This window comes from Calidris pugnax, unplaced genomic scaffold, assembly GCF_001431845.1.
Source record: "Calidris pugnax isolate Ruff unplaced genomic scaffold, ASM143184v1 scaffold21, whole genome shotgun sequence".
Classification (NCBI taxonomy): domain Eukaryota; kingdom Metazoa; phylum Chordata; class Aves; order Charadriiformes; family Scolopacidae; genus Calidris; species Calidris pugnax.
This window is the reverse complement of record NW_015090770.1, coordinates 3,204,757-3,225,056: the sequence shown is the minus strand read 5'-3', so window position 1 is coordinate 3,225,056 and position 20,300 is coordinate 3,204,757. Positions and strand designations below refer to the sequence as shown.

General features: G+C 39.6%; 1 protein-coding gene across 2 annotated transcripts in view; it reads right to left on the bottom strand.

The window, feature by feature from the left end:
- The window catches only part of MYLK (myosin light chain kinase), a 205,426-nt gene that overhangs the window by 36,328 nt on the left and 148,798 nt on the right, over positions 1-20,300 (bottom strand). For both annotated transcript variants that reach the window (XM_014939830.1, XM_014939837.1), the window contains 3 exons: positions 14,439-14,489; positions 12,683-12,810; positions 9,155-9,308 (listed from right to left, as the gene is read on the bottom strand). In XM_014939830.1, the coding sequence (XP_014795316.1) occupies positions 9,155-9,308; positions 12,683-12,810; positions 14,439-14,489 (333 nt within the window). The remainder of the gene's footprint in view (positions 1-9,154; positions 9,309-12,682; positions 12,811-14,438; positions 14,490-20,300) is intronic.

Here is a 20,300-nt window from a genome sequence, read left to right as displayed (position 1 = left end):
AGTACTTACGGCTCTTTTGCTAGGAGGCATGATCACTTTATTTGCCTGCAGTGTGACTGCAGAGGCTGACAAGAGAGTTGGAGGTTGGGCAGTTAAATGCTAAGGGGGACTCAAGCACAAAGCTCCCTACCTAATCTCTTTAGGAATATCAGTAGAGTTGCCCTGAGCTGGCTCCCAAAGCCTAGTGACAGGCAAAGGAGATGGACAAGTAGCTAATTTGGCCTCCAGCCTGCCTCAGGGACTGTTCTGCACAGCAGCAGAGACTGCATGAAGTCACTGACACTAGTGGCACAGAGGAAACAGCAGTAGCAACTCTACACACCATGCACAGGGAAATAAGAAGGGAGTGGAAGTGATGTGGAGGACTCTACGGCTTTCTCTGCTTTGTGCTCCAGCAAACTAGGCACAGATTTTAAAAAAACAAACTACTTCTCAACAAAGGCAGACATAAATTACCACTATCCCAGAGCAAGGAGGTCAGATTCCAGTTTATTCTTTGTGGCACGCGTTCCTTAGGGCAGATGGTAAGGTCACAAGCTGGCCTCACATGAAATGTATAAGCCACATTTAAGACCATTCCAGGATTGAAAAGTGCTCTTCTTGTTTACTCCCAAATTGAATTCAGATGCACTCCTTTCTCAGACAAATTCTCAGAAATATCTTGGTAAACAGGTTTTGATAAACAGCCCGGAGTAACCTTTAATTATTTTGTATTTGTACACTCTGAGAAGCATAAAGCATAGCATGCTCAGCCTTTAAATCATTGCTATTTATGAGACAAATTTGACTTGAGGTCCTTGCCTTTTTTTTCAGTGGTGTGTAACCCAAAATTCCTCCTGATAAGGAAAGGGACTTTCTCTCTTTCTGCATAGGTGGTGAACCCACAGCTCACACAGGACACCCACATAACATGAAACCGCGCTATCCAGACCTCGCTGCCTTCTCCGCACAGTTCTGTTTACAGACCCTGCAGAACACAAGCACCATTCCAGGAGACCAAAAAAGGCAGCAATCTCCTTATCTAACTCCAAGTGCAGGGAAATGGAAATTGTTCTGCTACTTGATGTGAGGGTCAGGCTGAGCCAAAGCAAGGCGCTGGGGTTTGCTGCACATTCAGAGCTTGCAGGGCTCTGGCGGTCTCTTAAGCAGCAATGCTATTCAAGTAGAAAGCCTCTGAAAACTGAGAACAGTAGAATCACAGCCTCTGAAAAAAAGTTATTTTTCTTTTACGAACAGAGACAGCACTGAAGCAATGTCTCTGAAGTAGTTTTCTTTATCTGCTCTCAAAATTGGTTTGGTTTCTTTCTAAATCCAGTTATCATATTACTGTATAATACTATTATTAGCTATTGTGATACTTGTCTACCAGATAAAGAACAGACAGAAAGAAACAATTTAATTCCATTCCACAAGCTGTTTAGCCAGAGAAGGTATTTAATATGCTGCAAAAGCCAGTTGAACACTGTCCATGCCGACAGCACTGGCAAAGCCTTCATTTGAAATTCATCAGCAGGAGAAAAGCGAAACCATAAAAGGTCATAACTGAACTCTGCATTATTGCTGACAGGGCTTGGGGTTATGGCAGACCTCGCTGCTTTGCTCGGAAAACTATGCCCTGCAGCTCTTTTTTTTTTTTTTTTTTGCTTTAACAGTTGTTTCTTTCTGCGTGATGCTATGCAACTAGAATGGGTTACACTGACAACAAAGGAACAAGCACAAAGCACCACTTTCTTTGCTGGACTGTTACAGGAACATAACTCTTCTTCGATATGACGCCCTGGTCTCTTTGCTAGCTTTTTTTTTTTTTTTTTTTCCAAGGGAGAGCAGTGCTATAAGTAGAGATATTATTACCCCTTAACACCCTGTAACACCCGTTAGCACCCTTCTGGACATTAGTTTACCATAGGCGTAGCACAACATTAAACTAGAGAAGAATGCCTGGGTTCTCAAAACAACACAAAAAAAGTTGAACAGAAATGTTATCCTAATGAAGCAGCCTCTCCAGCTGAGGACCACACAGACAAGGTTATTTAGCTCAGGGGACCGGAGTCTGGAATCCACCCCTCCCCTGTATTACACACTGCGGGCTGCTGCTCACCTCCTCCAAGTGGGATCCCTCACCATATTGCTCCTCCTGACAGCTCTGACATAAAACTAAATTACTTAAAAACTGCCCTTTGAGACCTGCGGATAAAGTAGCTCACAAATACTGGAGGCCCAGAGCACCGCTTCGTGCTGTTGTTCCCCCTTTACCAGTTGGGGTAACTGAGGCATAAAAGAGTAAAATGACCTTGCCCAAGGACACACAGGAGAATAGAGCTGGGAACGAAACCAGAGCTCACCACTCCCACGCAAATGCCCTCAGCACAAGAACATCTCCTTCTGCCACAGGCCTAATGGAACAAACAAATATATAATGCATTCTCAGGAGCCCTTTTTCTAAAGTCTTTTTCATCTGCTCCTGCGCCTGAGTCAACACTCTGTCTGGATTACTCATCTGCTTCATGTTACGCATCTGGCTTGATAACTGATTAAATTAGAGCTCTGATACCTGTCCACTGAAAGGACAGGTAATGAAAGAATAAATTTTAGGACTTTCCCCAGTAAGACTATCAGCAGATACCAAGTCTCCACTGGGGTGAGTTTGGGTCTAGGAGCCCCATGTTCATGCACAGGAGTCGTGATGAAACTTTTCTTAGTAACTAAACATTCTTAGTCTTAACAGGAGGTAGAATACAGGAATTTTGTTGTGAGAAATACTGTCATGATACTTCCTTTTCTTCATTAGAAGAAAGATGATGGTAAGTGCCAGGAAAAAAAACTAAGCAGGGAGTTCTATGGAATTTCTCCTAGTGGAAATGACATTGAAACTAGATGGCCCTTCAAGGAACAAATCTGGATCAGTGTCCCGGCACTGATGCAGAGGGCAATGTCAGCTGTGCTTCCTCTATGACTGTTATCTTAACTATGAAAATTTAGTTTTTACCCAGCTGCAGAGTTTTTCCACCAAGCATTAGTGGGGAGGCTGACAGTGGAAGTTACAACACTCTTGAACTACAACAGCCGCAACAACAACAGCAACATTAAGACATCTCTTTCTTAACCACCAGTCTACTTGCCCCTTAACATAAAACTGGTAACAAAAATCCTCCAGCAATCCAGAGGAATTTAAGAGGCTAAAGGCTAGAGACCGAGTCCACCCACATATTCTTAGGAAATTCACTGCATTCTCAACCCTAATTGTAAACAAAGAATCACATGGATATGGCAAGATATAATCTGACGCTTCTTAAAAGATGATGTTTCAGAGCGTTCATGTTAGCACTTCTGTGCTGCAGCGTTCTCTGCAGAAGTGTCTATGGTTGTTCTGCTTACAGGAGTCTGCACTTGCTTTCCCAGAGAGAGGTTTTTGACCACTGCTGGGTCACGTCAGCCTGAGCAGCAAGCACTGAGCCAGACTTCTCAGGCACTCACACAAAATGCTGATAGTGCCACTGGGAACTGTTGGCTATGCCACCACGTTTCCGTCTAATAAGAGTTTCAGGTCAAAGAACTAATGCTGATACAGCATGCTTTTATGCCACTTGTTGAACCAGGACCAAGCCCTTCATATAAGCAATTAATAATCCTACCATTATATTCAATGACTGTTGGGGTTAGTGATGATCAGATCTTGTTCTCAAGCTAAACTTGTATTTTCTCATTTTCGCTTGGATAAGACTCTGCTCATCCAGATTCTGCTGAAGGTACAGAAGTAACAGTTGCCACACAGAAAGTAACTTCTCCATCCCAACTCAAGTATGGAATTGTAACCTCATGCAGAGGACCGTGTATTACTTGGTGAAGTCATGTTCTACTACTTGCATACCTGTGGGCAACATGCTTATATACAGTGTCCTTAAGTACTTGGTTTGTCACTGTACAACTGTCCATGGGGACACAGTACGCATCATGCGCACAAATGCTTAGAGTAACAAAACTGCCATAACAATTAGCTTTAGGCCTCTCAGGGTATAATGATATTGCTCTTATCTATCTATTGCATGTATCTATCATATAGCTCACTAATCACTATGATATCTTTTTTAATACAATGTCACAAATCTAAAGGATGTATAAAAGCCAAAACAAGTGGATCAAAATCAACTCCCATGTATTCTTACTTCTGTATTAAAGAAAGTAAAAGATGTCACTAATGTCCAAAGTATTCATCAAACACTGATGATCAGAAAACCCCTACTAGGCATAGAAACACGAAGCAGTTTGCCCAAAATCCTGAAGGAAGCTATTGTGGCATAGCTGCAGAACAGAATACTTCTCTAGTGCCAAATTCTCCTTGTTGAATACTCCATTACTTTTTTGACTTTTTGTCCCAGCACGCAGCTTTAGCCAGTATGCAAACCAAGTTCCTTTTCTAAAAGTTGTCACACAGCTAAAATGTTCAGAACCAGAAATTTAAGAGATTTACCCCTATACATCTAATGAATGGCAAGAACGGAATGAATATTCCTTGCTATCACTATAGAGCGAGGGCTGTACTTTGCCTAAATCAGTACTGTCTTGCACTAAACTCATCAGTGGCTCATTTTACATAGCTTGGCAACAGAAGTCCACTTTAATCTGACACAGTGTCTGTGGTAAATCATTAGCTCAGTCCCACATAAGGCCATTTTGGTTTTGGAGCAGAAACACGTTGCAAAATCTCCCTAGAGAGGTCACTCAGCTAATGAAATTGCTTTTTAAAGAGAGCTAATCATAACAATAGGGAAAAGCTCACATGGGCATTTTGGGACCAATCTGCCCTTTAAATGAAGACATTGCTTGACTTGAATGTCTCACTTCTACTTCAGGTCTCCCAGTATTATTAGTGCTTGTACAGACAAAGTTACACAATGAATCAATACGTGGTGAGCTTTGTGAGTAGGACTCGGGAGGTGATTGTCCCCCTGTACTGGTGGTGGAGGGGGGCACTGGTGAGGCCCCACCTTGAGTACTGTGTCCAGTTTTGGGCCCCTTACCACAAAAAAGACATTGAGGTGCTGGAGTGGGTCCAGAGAAAGGCAACGAGGCTGGTGAGGGGTCTGGAGAACAAGTACCCATGAGGAGAGGCTGAGGGAGCTGGGGTTTTTCAGCCTGGAGAAAAGGAGGCTGAGGGGAGACCTTATCACTCTCTACAACTACCCCTGGAAGGGGGTCGGTCTCTTCTCCCAAGTCCCAGGTGATAGGACAAGAGGAAACGGTCTCAAGATGCACCAGGAGAAGTCCAGATTGGACATTAGGAAAAATTTTTACACTGAAAGGGTTATTAAGCACTGGAATGGGCTGCCCAGGGAAGTGGTTGAGGCACCATCCCTGGAGGTATTCAAAAGATGGGCTGACATAGTGCTTAGTGACATGGTTTAGTGATATTTTTTTTTATCAGAGTTAGGTTAATGGTTGGACTAGATGATCTTAAAGGTCCCTTCCAACGTAGACAATTCTATGATTCTAATGTGAAACTCCAGACTCCGTCCTTGTGGCTCAGTGCTGTGTACTCATCACCACACTGCACTGCCTATCAATTACAATGTGTCCTCTAACTTGACTGCTTATCTGTGCATCTGCTGTGTGGACTGCAAACAGCTCGTACTGGAAGCTGAGTGTAATGGACATTTTGTTCATTCATATTCATTAAAATCGCAAAGGAAAAAAATAAGCCCTCAGAATAAAGTTGGGTTTCTTTCACAACTGTCCCAAACTGCATCAAATTATATACTATTTAAAATCTTTAAGTGTCAGAACCCCTGCTCAGTTCAGTTAAGCCTGCAGTTGAAGTCTGAGCCTGACAGTGTGAGCAGTTAAATTTAAGACTTTAGGAGACAAAGTCAAAGGAATGCAGGGTAGATTTTTTTCCCCTGAAAATCGTTATTAAAAATCATTTCTAATAATCATACCCAGCTATAGTTTACAGTCTAGGACTCAGGGTTTAAATCATAGCAGGATCATTTCTGATTTGAATCCTGGCAGAGTCCTTTTTCTTCTGGTTGGAGAAAAGTCAATAATGTTATTTTTTGTGAAGAAAGGTCTTTGACAATGGAAAACATGAAACAAAGATCTTAAATAGCCTTAGGAAGGCCTTTAGACATTCTGCTTAAAGCAGGATCAGGTACAAGGTCAGACCAGATTGTTCAGATGCTTATCCAGTCTGAACTTGAACACCTCCAAGGATGGATACAGCACAACTTTCCTGGGACACCTGTTCCCCAGCATGTGGTACAGTCCAAATTTAATCTGGGAAATGCTTATTGGAGTCTTTCACATGAGAAGCTTGCCCATCAGCATATGAAGACTGTTGTAGAAAACATGGTTGTAAGGAGATTTTATTTCCTTATTTATTTCATTTTATATTTTAACAACGCCTTTGATTTGCTAAAATTCAGAACAGACAAGGCTGTTAGCTACCTCTTTGAGGAGCTCTAGGTTGGCTCAGACACAGTCCTCTAGAGAGCAGATGTTCTCTATTTGTAGTTTCCCTCAATACATTCAAGACTCGGTTGTGGACTGTGGTCAGTCAGCAGCCTTTTGAGCACACAGCATACACGTAGATGTGCCTTTTATTGGTAAACTCATACTGAGGAAGCTCACACAGAGTTGAGAGCCTTGTTATAAATAGCTGAGGCAAACAGAGCTGATCTTTAGCACCAGGGCTTACTCCACAAATGCTTGTTCTTAATGTGGGGTCAGGGCAGGGAGGGCAAGTTTCTTCCCAGTAATTTGGATGGAGCACAGAGAATGGACAAGTGGGGATTTAAGACTAAACATGAGCTTTGGTAGACTAAGTGGTCTCGTATTTTACTGATTTAGAGAAGTACAGTTTCCCTATTTTGATTGGAGTAGATTTTGGGGAAAATTACCTTCCAACTTCCACGAACATTTAACACCTTTGGAGGTGCAAACAGGGTGAAGGATGTTATCTCAGTAGTGAGATTCTAACCCACTTCCTAGAAGGAAGGTGTTTTTGCTCCCTTTTCCCACATTTTTGATGGGAGAATCTGGCCTTAAAATGCATGTGTAGCAAACCAGGAATCTTGAGGCTTTGTCATGCCTTTGGCAGTGCTGACATCAGCGAGATGTCTCACTGAAGAGCTTGGCAATTTTACAAGAGGGAATTTATTCTTTTCAGTTGGAAACAGATAACTTGTCATCAGCCAAAATGCATGGCAAACTCCAGCACATTGTAAGGATTCTTCACCCAACTGTCCCAAAAAGCATCTCTGGGAATCCCACAGTTCTCTGGCACATTTCTTATGGAAGAGCAAAGCAGGATGCTGAGTTGTAGCTTTATAAGGTTATAGAATTCAAAGACTTTCAAACCAATTAACTCCAAAGGATATAAACCAGTGCCTTATATAATAGTGAGTCAAGGCTCACACCATGACAAGATAATAGGAATTATTGGCCTAGTTCAGCTAAAAAAAATCCATCTTCCCCAATAACCTGCTACAGTTAGCAGCCTGCAGCTGAGAGGAAAAAAGGGAAATATAATGAGCAATTAATCTCCTGCCATTCTTCTAGCTGCTAATCAGCTGTGTTGGGCCTTTGGAGCCAAAAACTGTACCCAAAACAATGTATATGACAATTATTCGAAGACCAGTTTTTCATGGTGTTTATTTTTGCCCTAGCTGTATTTCTGACCTGCACATCCTACCGTTGGAAGGGGTAGTACAATTTATATATGCCTCATGTGAAAAATACTTATTCTACTTTCTTCTATTCTTAAATTCTCTGGCATGTTGCTGGAATCTACTTGATATTTATACTCATTCATTCAGTTATCTCTTAACTGCAACAAAAGCCACAGATTAGATGAAAGGAATTCGTTTTAATCATCAGAAGGCCTCTACTGACAATTTGCACAGCAGTACGCAACTGAGGGACACTCACTTTTTAGCAGTGGGTATTGGACTTGAAGGTGGGATTCTATTCATTAAATGCTGTATGTTGGAACCAATTTCCAGTGCAATTTGGGTTAATGGTATTTTGCCATTTTTTTTCATTGGAGTCAGATTTTAATCTTTGACTTTATACCTGCATTTCTTTACTTGCTCCCTAGCCCACGTAGCTGTTAGGCCAGCAGAGCCAAGGCAGGTTGGAGTGTGTGATTAGGATGCAGCCTTGCTGGTTGAACTAGAATTTGTCCAAATGCCTGGGCAATCTCTGCCCTGCCCTGCATTGTATCAAAACCCCTCTGCAGGTCATAGGTAACAGAGCCTAGAAACAGACCTATCCCACAGACTAATGTTTTAATCATATCACCCTCTTTGCTTGTAGAACTTCCCTAGATTTCCCTGGAATACATTTGCTGTGTAGCCACACCAAGGTGGGTTCATTAGCCCGTTCAGAGCCAGACGTCACCGCTGTAGATGTTGTCTGGTCCTCAAGCCAACTGGTTGAGATCCAGGCTGCAGTTTTATCTGCAAACACACTGCAACTGTCTACTGGTCTACAACTATTTACAGCTGTCCGCAGCCTGCTACAACAAACTTGATGACCTGAATGTATCATCTGTCAGGGCTGTTTGATGCTTTAAAATAGATGTATGTAAAAGCCCATATACAAAGGGCTCTGTATTCAGAATAGACTGCCTTTATTCACTGCTTTCTGTCACTATAAAACAGTAGACAATGGTAGGAATTTTGATTAGATGAATAAAAACTTCCTCCCCCAAGCAACAGGATGCTTTCTAATTTGCAGTCTAATAGAATCCACTTCACTCCTTCCTGAATCAACAGTCTTAAAATTTGCAGTCTACCAAATATCTGGATGCTGCAAATATTAAGTGGGAAAAAGAAGTGATATCTAACCAAAAAATGGAGACTTGAGCTGTTTTTCTCATGTGGTTTTGTTTTTTTTTAAAGACTGAGATATTTTGTACCTTCATGTGTAATTAGTAATTTTTCAAAATTAAAACACAGTATAGCCCTACTGAACTTGCTTATAGTCCTTATTACAATGTCATCGTCCAATCCAGATATTTTTTAAGGTACCAGTTTTTCATTTCAGTTTTCTTAACTTATCTGATTATTTTATTTATTTTTTTGCATGTTATCATGTGTAAAGCAAATGTAGGTATCTGAAGAATGAGTACGTATCTAAAACGTTATTATGGACTTACCAACAACTGTAAGGTTGACTTGTGCTTGTCTGCTGCCAAGTTTGTTCTCTACAACGAGGGTGTAACATCCACAGTGTTCCTGCTTTGTTGATGATATTGTGAGCTTGCTGCTGTTTTCAGCATTCTCAATTTTAATATATTCATTTTCTTCAATCTGCCAAATTCAAATGAAAAATATTAAAGATTTTATGCAATAAATCTCTTCATATCTGAGAGAGGTCAAATTACAATACATGGTTATAATTTTGAGTGTTATCTGTGGATAACTGTACTACAGCAGTGAATATGTGCACCTGGTAAAGGGTGTAATCAACACAAAACATCTACAAATGCAATGGAACATTATAATGGTGCCCGTCCTGCAAAGGCAACAGGGAGCATTGGTGTTGCTGGGACTCCACTGAGGAACAGGAGTTTCACTTTCTAACTTCTCTTTGACAGGCTGAAAGTGCAAACTGTGTAATTGGCAAAAGAACAAAGTTTGGTCTCACATATCTCACAGAGACCACAGTGGAACAAGGGTTTAGCTTTAAATCCCCTAATTCATTTGCCATTTTCCTTTAGAGGCCCAATGTGCAAATTATCCATAGCTGTGACTTTTACCCTCTTGTCTTAACCAGCATTATTCTGTTCTCCCACATAAATCAGAGTAACAGTTTCATGGGTTTGAACAATTGACAGTGATGCCTGAAATGGAGATGTAATGCTACAGCTGTGCAGAGAGACATAAAAAGCTCAAATTTAGCTTTCCTGTAGCATTTTTATTTTCTGGAGAAGCAAAAATCAAAATCTCAGCTGAATACCATAGACATATTATGAACTAGTTTTTAATTGAAACAAAGCTATCATAGCATAAATGGCCAAGGAGACTTAGATTTTAATCAGTATTAGCTTGAGACATGACAAATTATTTAAAAACCTCATAATGCTACAGTGCAATTATGAAGCTGTACACTGTGTTCTTATGAAACAGACAACATAATGTCAATGCCCTTCTTCCTCCCACCACTTCCTTCTTAGATAAGTGACTCTTCCAACTCATTCTCAGAATTTCATTAAAATGAAGGCTATTTAGTTTGCCTTATCTTGTCTCACATACTCAGAGAATAAGAAATTACAAGGCTAAGAGAGGGACTTGCCCTGCTTTCTCCTCAGCTGAGATAGAACATGTGCACTGCTATATGCCCAAAAGTAACCCGAGAAAGATGCTCCTCCAGTAACTGCAACAGAAAGTTAGCAAATGGGATTATGTAAAACTATAGTTTAAATTATAGTGAAAGTTGTTCCTCCCTGCCCCCATACTTTGCTCTTCTGAGATTCTACACTGGCTTCTATGTTTTGCTTCACTAGAATTAGTCGAAGGGTAACATTAATAAAAAGATCAGTCTAGTAGAACTAGATCTGTGTTATGAAGGGAAAGCCCTGAAAGGATGCTGAGTGGCTTGCAATGGTTGTGGGGAACAGGAAGCTGGATCCCTGTTTTCCCAAAATAAAGTCATTGGTCATAGTTAAGAAGCTCCAACAACTGGCAATGTTAAACAATGGATTTTGTTCCTCAACTAACAAAGAGGCTTTCGAAGGCTTTCCCCTTTTTAGCTAGGCACAGTTCCAGCATCCCTCCACTACACTGCCATCGTGTACAACAGCATGGGTCACAACTTTGTGACGTTCACTTTCTCCAAGCAAAAGATCATTGGCCAGAATATATCTGTGAGACGCCACTGTGGCTCCCTTGAACCTAAAGGGAATGTGAGGAAGAAACACGGAGAGGACAAGTCCCTCCTGCACACTGGAGCATACAGTGGTAGGGCTGAAATCACAACTCACCACTTACTGGATCTACTCAAATAACTACTACAAATAGCCCCCAGGAAAATCGTAAGAACACTCGGGTGATTTTCACTTTTCAGACTGGGAATGGAATAGAGTTGAAATCAACCATATTTATAGAAGAGGAAAAAATCCAAGAATAAAACAAAGTGTGGTGAAGAATAAGTGAAAAAGAAAGCAAAATAATGGTGCAGCACAGTATATAGTAACTGCCTCCCCATTTAATTTAATAAATGAAAGACTGCTGCCCTCACTTGTCCTCCTACAGTGTTTATTAACTTTCTTGAAGTTTTTTTCTTTTCTCGTGCATCTGCCATAATGAGCCATTTAAAAATTTATGTGTCATTTTAAAGTATGATTATGCAAACATTTAGATTGTGAATAACTAAAGAAGAAAGTATAAAGATGGAAAAAATCATATTTTACAAAGGAAAAAAAGGTGTAGATTATGGATCTGGTATGGGTATTATGAACTGCTGGTCTCTGTCATCAAATAGATTTTGTATATAAAAATGGCCTTGAAATGTAAATAGGATTGTTGTATTCAACAATGAACTCAAAATTCTCACTTTTGAGGGGCACATTTTACCCACATGTTAAGACAGAGCTCAGCAAAACAGGACACTGAATGTCACTGCAGCTTCTGAGACTATTTTTTAGAAATGAATAGGCTGCTTTTTAAATCCAGTCTTGGAACTAAAGAATTTCAAAAAAATACAAGAGTTCATGAAAAAAAACATCCTTTCTCCTAAAGTAAGAGGTTATTTGGGGTTAGCAAAGATGGACAATGGGATAGCCTTTGCACTAACAAACTGTTTTGAATTCTTTCAATTAAATGCTGACACATCTGGATTTAGAGTCTAAACTTTCTTGTACGAGATGTTTTTTATTTATGTTCTATAGAGAACATAATGAGTTCAGAATTAAATAAACGTATAGCAGCTACAGTACATATTTATATTTGCTTGATCCTAACATGGCACATCATCTTCCAGTTAGTACTCGCATATTGTGGTTTTATTTAAAGTGGTTTTATTAAAGCAACTATCTGTGATTCTGTGATTAAAGCAACTATCTTTAGAAACTGCCCTTACGGATACACATAATATAGTTCAAGGAAATTACTTCAAATAGAAGGAAATTTAAACCTAGGGGGTGAGGGCACTCATGGCAGTATAATCGCTGCACAGTGTCATTTGTGTTATAAGACATTTCACTCAAGCTTACTACATGGCATTTTGCTCCTCTGACATAACTTTAGACCAAGCATCAATGAAGAAGAGGTTATTTTTGAAGGAGAGGAACATTTCCCAAGACAGATACTTTTCAGATACCTGTATCTTTCAAGTGACTTATCCTTTAATTACACGGTCTATGGCATTTCTCAAAGGAACAGTCATTTGTTATAGGAAGGGACAAGCAGCAACGGGTTTAAACTTTGGCAAGAAAGATTTGGGTTTGGAATTAGGAAAAAAATTCTAACTCCATGGATGCTTAAGCACTGCAATAGGTTGCTAATGGAGGCTGTGAAATGTTCATGGCTGCAACATTTTCAGCAGAGGTGAGAAAAACATCTGACAGGAATGACATGGACTTTGCCAGTTCTGGGAGAAGGGAGATGAACAAGATGAGTCACTGGAGTTCCTTTCCAGCTCTACTTTTTCAATGATTGTTAAAACAGACCACAAAACAATTTACCTGCTTACGAAATTTCATCCAGGTGCAAGTTATGGGTGCTGTTCCTACCACCTTGGCAAACAGTTCCACTGATTCACCCGCACGGACTTTTCTGTCTTCTGGGAACTGAGTAATCTGAGGAGGAGCAGCTGATGGAAAAAAAAAAATAAAATCTCTCTTCAGGTGACTATACTTTCTATTTTTCTTAAAATTCAAAACATACATCTCTCAGCTCAACAGTTTCAGAGCAGCATTAGAAATCCAGATTAGCAGTTATCTGTTGCTTGCAATGAAACAATTCTGTGGACATTTTTAATTCTACCGTAGTGGAGCAATTACAATCATCTATCTGTCAGAATTGGTCATGCAAGACCAGGGTACAGAAATTGAGAGACTGAAAGTGTTAAGACATACCACCAATTCCAAATACACAGCTTGTGAAATTTTGTGTTGGGTTTTACAGAAAAACATCTTTTTTCTTTTGCACTTTGTATTTTTGAAGAATGGCTCCATATCAATTTGTGTGGGCTGAGGGGTCTGCAAACCCGTTTCCTAATGTCATCAACAGCATTCAGAAAATTTAAGACTGAACACCTGCCTATGAAGATTCTGGCTTCAGTAGCCAGGTAAATATCACGAGGGACATCTATTAGAAAGACAAGAAAGGAAATCAATGTCTTTCTCCATTACACTCGATTTACCCGTGAACAATGACAGATCCTTTTGGTTGTGTGTTACAGGGCTTCATTTAAATCTTGCAGTCCCATTCATACTCCTCTGTGTCTGGATCAGGTATTTCTCCTCCTCTTCCCTCTCACTGCCTGAGCATCAATAGATGGCAGAACATCTCTTTTGCTAATAGTGCTACTTCCTGACTCTGGGTTGTGATGCGGAGTGTGCCAGACCCCTGGTAGCTGCGAGGGACAGATGCCAGAGACACCGCAGCCCAGACAGCTCCAGGGTGAAACTTGCTCTGTTTGCTTTACGGGAGCAAAACAGTAAAAGGCATTCTTTAACATCAGAATGACCTCACTGCCAAATGTAACATTCCTGCCGAAAGCACAGGGCTACTGGGCATGAAAAAAGTTGTGGGTTTTTTTCCTCTTTTTTCTTTTCAATGTAATTAAAACAAAGTGGTTTGGTTTTTTTTCCCCTCTAGACTTGTTCTCTGAAAAGTGTTTTTGTTTTGAAATATCTGAAGGAAACTGAGGGACGCATCTGGCAAAGTGAACAGCTTGGACGGTTTAAAAGTCTGACAAAGTCTGAAGACACTGAAAGCAGGTTTCTATAAGGGATCATTCTGGGTAACTTTAAATATAGATAGCTTTGCCTGGGAGAGTGCAAACACATGAACAGGTTACCGTAATGCCAGTTAGGAGGAATCTATCAACAGATAGAATCTATCAACTTCTCTGTGGTAGCTACTCATGCAGAGGTGGCATTCTGTGATACATAGAAAAATCTCTTTCACTGAAGGCTAAGGTGTGTTGTTACAACAGTAGTGCTGGCATTGGGTAGGATCTTGCTATAGTTTATTAGATTGTAACTTTTTTGCATGGTCATAATTTAAGTTTTAGCACGTGTAAACTTATGAACAAGTTTGAAAAATGGACTTTGCTTTCCAGTTTTCTCCTCATAGAACTTCATTCTCACTGTTTAATCACATATGCAAGAAATTAAATAGGCAAACAGCTGTACTTAGAAATGTGGTGTCTGTCCTTTAAAACCGTATTGATTTATTATTTATTCCTACAGGATGGCACATGCAACAAATTACCTGCTTTTGGAGGAGTCTTTGGAGCTGGTTTCTTCTTCACTGTTGCTTCACCTAGTTAAAAAACACAGAAAAGAAAGAAGTTAATTCAAAGGTGAGATCTAGAAGGTACCAGCCTAACTGCAACGTTTATATCCATAGCGATGCTTTGTTGGCAATTGAAAATCTAATGTGTTCTTTCAGCATATTAAACTCAAGAATTAAAAATACTTTTTAAAAACACTTTTGTTATTCTGATTAATCTTCAGAATATTCACAGTTGAAGCTGGAACTTCTGAAGGAATCAAACCAATCTGCTACACATCTCCCATACTCTGTCATACTCCATTCCTTATGGCAGGTTAACTGGGGCGAAAACACCAGGCCAAGATAAATCTCATACTGAATTTCTACTCAGAATTCCAGCATAATCAAAGCTGAATGAGCTCAGTTAAAAGTGAGGTAGTTAATACCACATAGTGCTTCTTACACCACTTGTGAGCTAGCAAAGAAACAGCAATACACAGGCAGGAAACACTAGTAGCACCCGTCTGCTTCATCCTCTTCTCTAGGCAGGGACAAAAGAAAGGGTCAAAACAGAATTTATAACCTGGACACATAAATATTGGGAAGACAATGTTCTACATATTGTGAATGGTAGGTAGAAAGTAAGTAGAGAAGACAGGTAGGCAGAGAATGACCATTAACTATTTTTCATAAAACAAGAACAAGGGGCCACCCAATTAAATTTCCAGGCAGCAGGCATAAAAGAAACAAAAGAAGGATTTTTAAATACAGCATGCATAAGCTAGGTTCACAGGCAAGTAATGTTTTGCAAGACAAAAACATAAAGAGGTTCAAAAGGACAAATTCATAGGAGTTGGTCTAGTGGTGGCCATTTAATGTAACAGTCTGGATGCCTTCAAACCACTGAATTCCAGAAGTAGAGGGGCTCATTCTTTTTAGAGCACTCTCTTTTTATCTGCTATCTTAAGCATCCTTTTCAGAGGATGGCCTCTGCTGTGAAAGGACATTTCTTATTTTCTTATGCTCAAGCAGGCATCTTGATTGAAGCAGCCTGGCTTTTAAAATATTATTGCCTCCAACGGAGGCAGTATCTGCTAAGTGCTTTTGAGTATCTGGCAGCATATACACGGGTGCCTAGTGATAGCCATAACAGTCTCAAAAGGTTTGAATTTTTTAGTTCATTGTTTACTTAAGTTATTTGAAAGTAGCAAGACACTGAGCAGCAAAAAAAAATCCTCAAAAATCCACCAAATCAATAGTCTTTTATTTTAACTCCCTTTGCTCCAGCTAACTACGAGCTGTGCCTGATACCCAGGGAACACATCACCTGATGCCCAATGAATAAGGACTCATAAGTTGTGAACTCCCTATGGAAGTCTAACATTAGAGCTCACAAGCAACAGACAGATGTGAAGATTGATTTTAAGTTTTAGAGTCACTGGAGATAGTAACTGATGTGCTAAAGGTTGTTAAAAGACTGAATCTTTTAATAGGAAGTGACAGCAAATATATTTATTTTCAGCTCCTCATTCCTGCCCAAGCTGCGTGAGCAAGAATTGGTGTTTTCAAAGCAGCTTTCCTCCTTGTCATTGTATGGTCACACCCTGAGCTGAAACTCTCATTTCTTTCAGGCTATAGTCACAGTTATGTGGATGAAACTACGTATATGATCAGGTGCCAGCTGGCAGGGCTGTAGAGTCTGGCCTATCATCTGCTGTTAAACATCCCTATTAATGGAAGTAAGCCATTAATTATTCATTAGATGCATAAACCCATACAAACTAACTCAGTTATATGATTTCAAAACATGTAAATATTTGTGTCTGTGTGTGTACATGTGGTGTATTTGACGTCAGATTCTCTGCTCTTCTCCAAACTCAGAATGAAATAGCTGTTAGGTGTCTCCTCAGACCTATAATGGTTTTTAATAGAAGCGAAAGTAATGACATGAATTTGATTATTTCCACACTGATATGAACAAAGAGCACCAACGATGAGGAAAAGCATCATTTGTCAAGTGCCATCTTGGGTTGCAGATACTATTGCTATTTTTCAGAAATGTCACTGCTGACAAATAGGAGGAAAAGCAAATTCCTTAAACCCAGCATGATTTTCACTCAGCTGTCACCTCTTGGCCTACATTGTGTATTTGTTGCAGTACCTTAGTTAACGAGCAAGGTGCTGGTGGAGTCATCACACTCTCCAAATGTTTGTGTTTCTTTCTGACTCCTAATATCTCAAGATTTTTTTCCCCCTCCTGACTGACAGTGTTATTCTCTGCCTTTGCACATTACATGCACAGAATGGATATCTATTTACTCAGATAACCCTCTCTCTTTTCTTTGTCTACTATCAGACATTCTCAGTTCATTATGGAAGGCACCTCAGTAACATAATTTGTTCATTCACAACTACAGTCAGTGACATTCAGTTCATCACTGTTAAAGAACAATGTTTCTATAGGATGTATAATGAACCATCAGGTATTACATTCACCCTGTAAGTGGACTAACTGCATGGTGTCCCTCCAAACCCTTGAACAACTAAGGGCTATGCTTATGGAAGTTTAAAAGGCTCTTAATAAAATGAAGATTTCCATAACAGTAAAGCAAAGAACATGAACCCATTATCTCATTCAGCTAGGGTACTGTTTTTCATACGCAAACATAAAATTTTAAATTTTTACTTTTTATCCACCAGGACATTACATTCACTTAACTGAGGATATATAGACTGTCACTGGACTTTATCAAACCATGCAGATTGCCAAGGGTTGCTGGAAGGTCTGGCCAAATATCCTGTTTTGCAGACACAAATAGCCCTGAGCAGAAATGAAAGGCAGGGGCAGTGTGGAAGGGGAAAAGTACAAGAATGTGTCTCTGAAGTTGACTTCTTTGGCTAACAGCGCACACGCCGCTGTTCTTAGATCTTCTTTAAGAACACCAGCTCATCTCATGCATCTTTTTCGAATGCAACTTTTGTTTCAGAAGCTGCTGGAGACAGCTAGTGAAAAAAAAATCTAATAAGATTGCCCAGAGTTGACAAGGTCAAATGATTGTTTTCATTAAAATATCTGTGCCTCTTGGAAATGTCAGTTCAAGCCTGCCTCTGCTGCTTTTTAAAAAAAGACAGTTTGTCTGTCTTTTGATATTTACATTGAAACAGGCTGAAACTGAAAACCAGCTTGGAAGAAAAAGGACATAATATTCCCTCCTTAAAAGAATCTGCCTTCTAGAAACAACTTAATGTAAACATTACAAGGCTGGTATTTACATAACTTTATAGGCAGGTTTGCCTCTTAGAGAGGTTGTGTCTTTGGGGGGGACACAGACATAAATTAAAAAAGGGACAGATCCCGTACAGGCAGATAGCTGGGGGACATTTGGTTGTGCTGTTCTTTGCCCTGATGTTGAGTTCGTGAGAGCAGATATGTTCAGAAGCCTCCGTCTTTCTTTTTTGTTTCCCTTTTTTGGAATTTTACTAAAAATAGGCATAGCCCTCCCCTGAAACAGCTCTCTGCACAACTTGCTTTCATAAAGCATGAAATAAAACTCTTGACAGTCTGAAAAAAACATCAATACTCAAGATAGCATTTCCAATCAGTCCATAATTCCTACTGCCTTCCTTGAGGTACATGCCTAAAATTATTTGCATGTTTTCTGTAGAGATGGATTTCAGCACCTGGTAAACAAGTACAGTAAATACCTAATGCCATTAACATAATCAGCAAGAAGTTTCCCTGCTTCTCTCTGCTTGTGGAATAGCCTCTTTTAGCTCAGGATAGGAGAAGGGCTAATGACACACTCTAATACTATTGTCACATAGGAAACCATTTTCCCCTCATGCAAAACTTTTCAAGATTTCATCTTCTGAGAGGAACTAATTTTTTTTTTTTTTCCTTCAAGAGAAACTGAAAAAAGAAGTCATGTGTGTAATGTGTCAGATATCATGGTAACAAGAATATTTATCCAGGAGATGGAAAATCCAGATTAAAGTCTCTGCTCTTTCTTCCCCATCTCACTCAAACGCTTCAGATGTGTGGGATGTGACATTATGAAGACTCTCTCTACCACATGTAAATGAATCATGGTGTAACTTCCTTCAGACCCATCTGAGGATAGACATCAGGGTCTCAATCAAAGGTGACTGCTGTCTGTAAAGCTTCACTACTCACTGCTATGCTGGAAGAAATGGAGTGTCTGACACCTTGAACTACAGAAAAAATAAAACACTTGGCCTTGTGGTCAAGGCAATGAATTATTCAGTTCCATCCTTGCTTCTGTCACAGACTTCCTTGATGGCAAAAAACTTATTACAGGTATTACTAAACATAGACAAGATGAAATAGGTGAAAGGGATGGTTACAATTGTGGTAGAAAAAGACAACACATCATTACCTACCAATTTATTCATACATTCATGAACCTATGCTAATCGCTAGAGAGAAAAATGACAGTGACAGTGCACAAGCACGAGTAGCCTGAACACTTCATCAAGGTTTGAAAGCTTAAACAGTTCTGCTTCATTGCTTCTCAAAGAGTAAATTCCTCATACTGTTTCCAAATAATAACTGTTTATTATCTAAATACAATAAAATAGAAAACAACTCTGCCTTAAATTTGATGACAAGCAGAAATTAGAAAACTAAATGCCATACAAGTCAGTTATTTTAGTTCGCATGTTTCGGAACAGTTTTTAATAGCTTTCTTTTTTTTTTTTTCATTAAAAACAACTGTCATTTTGTTGCAACACCCCATATTTAGTTTCTAAATCATGCAGAGATTGTCCTTTAATTGAAAAAAAAATGCAGCCTTCTCCGTTTCAAAATAAAAATAAAAATCCAGGAAATACTCACTCTTGCATTCCAGTCAAGAGAGAGCCAGCATTTACTAGCACACTCAGAGCTTCAATAATACTACATAGTATGCTGAAAGTAACTCAGTATTTTAAAACAGCTCAGCTGGAGGAAAAAACAATTCCATAGCGGTTTTGTAGCTCAGTGCTTGAGCAATTCCTGCAATTAAAGCGAATCTCAGCAGTGCAGAAGAGATCCAGTATCAAATAGAGCTGACAAACAACCCAGATCATGTGAACTCCAGTAAAAGCTCTGGTGGGAGTAAGACAACGATGTTAATTTCTTAAATATAGATTTAATTTTCATATTTCTCATGTCCTGTGAGAACAGCTACAATTAGATGCTAAAATGCTGTGCCCAAGTGTGTAGGAACAGCAATCCAAACGAGGTTATTAGCTTGCTACCCAGCCTATTCAGTAGGAAAATACTGTCGGGTCATTCAGATGTTCAGGAGCTCCAAATGATTTCAGTGGGAACAGCTAGGTGTTATCTGCTTTTGCACATTAATTAAGCCAATGAATTTAGGTTCCTGTTTCACAATGGTCAATTGTGAATGGTCAATGCTTCTATTCCATGCCTCAAATTTGCAATTTGCAGTCAATGACTTAACCAGGAATTAACGGTGCATGGCACCTCTTCAGTTCCAGGCCACGTTGCAAAAACTGAATTCATTTTTCACTGCATGAGACAATCAATAAACATTTCTGTCTTCTTCTGTCAACATTGAGCTATGTAGGATGGACCTTATGAAAAACACATGGAAAATGCTGTTCTGTGCCAACATTAACTCAGAAAATGTCAGTATGGTGTGAGCTGTAAAGTAACCTGGCAGAGATTCAAAATGCATACCTGACATTAGCTAAACAGCACTTACTGGGCACCGAGGAGAAGTGATTTACACAACAAATTAGTGTCTCTCCATTGCACTCTTTATACATACAGTAACTGAATTTTCTTTTCATCTGTGGAGGCAAAAAACCTTCAGACTCACCAAGTTAAACCTT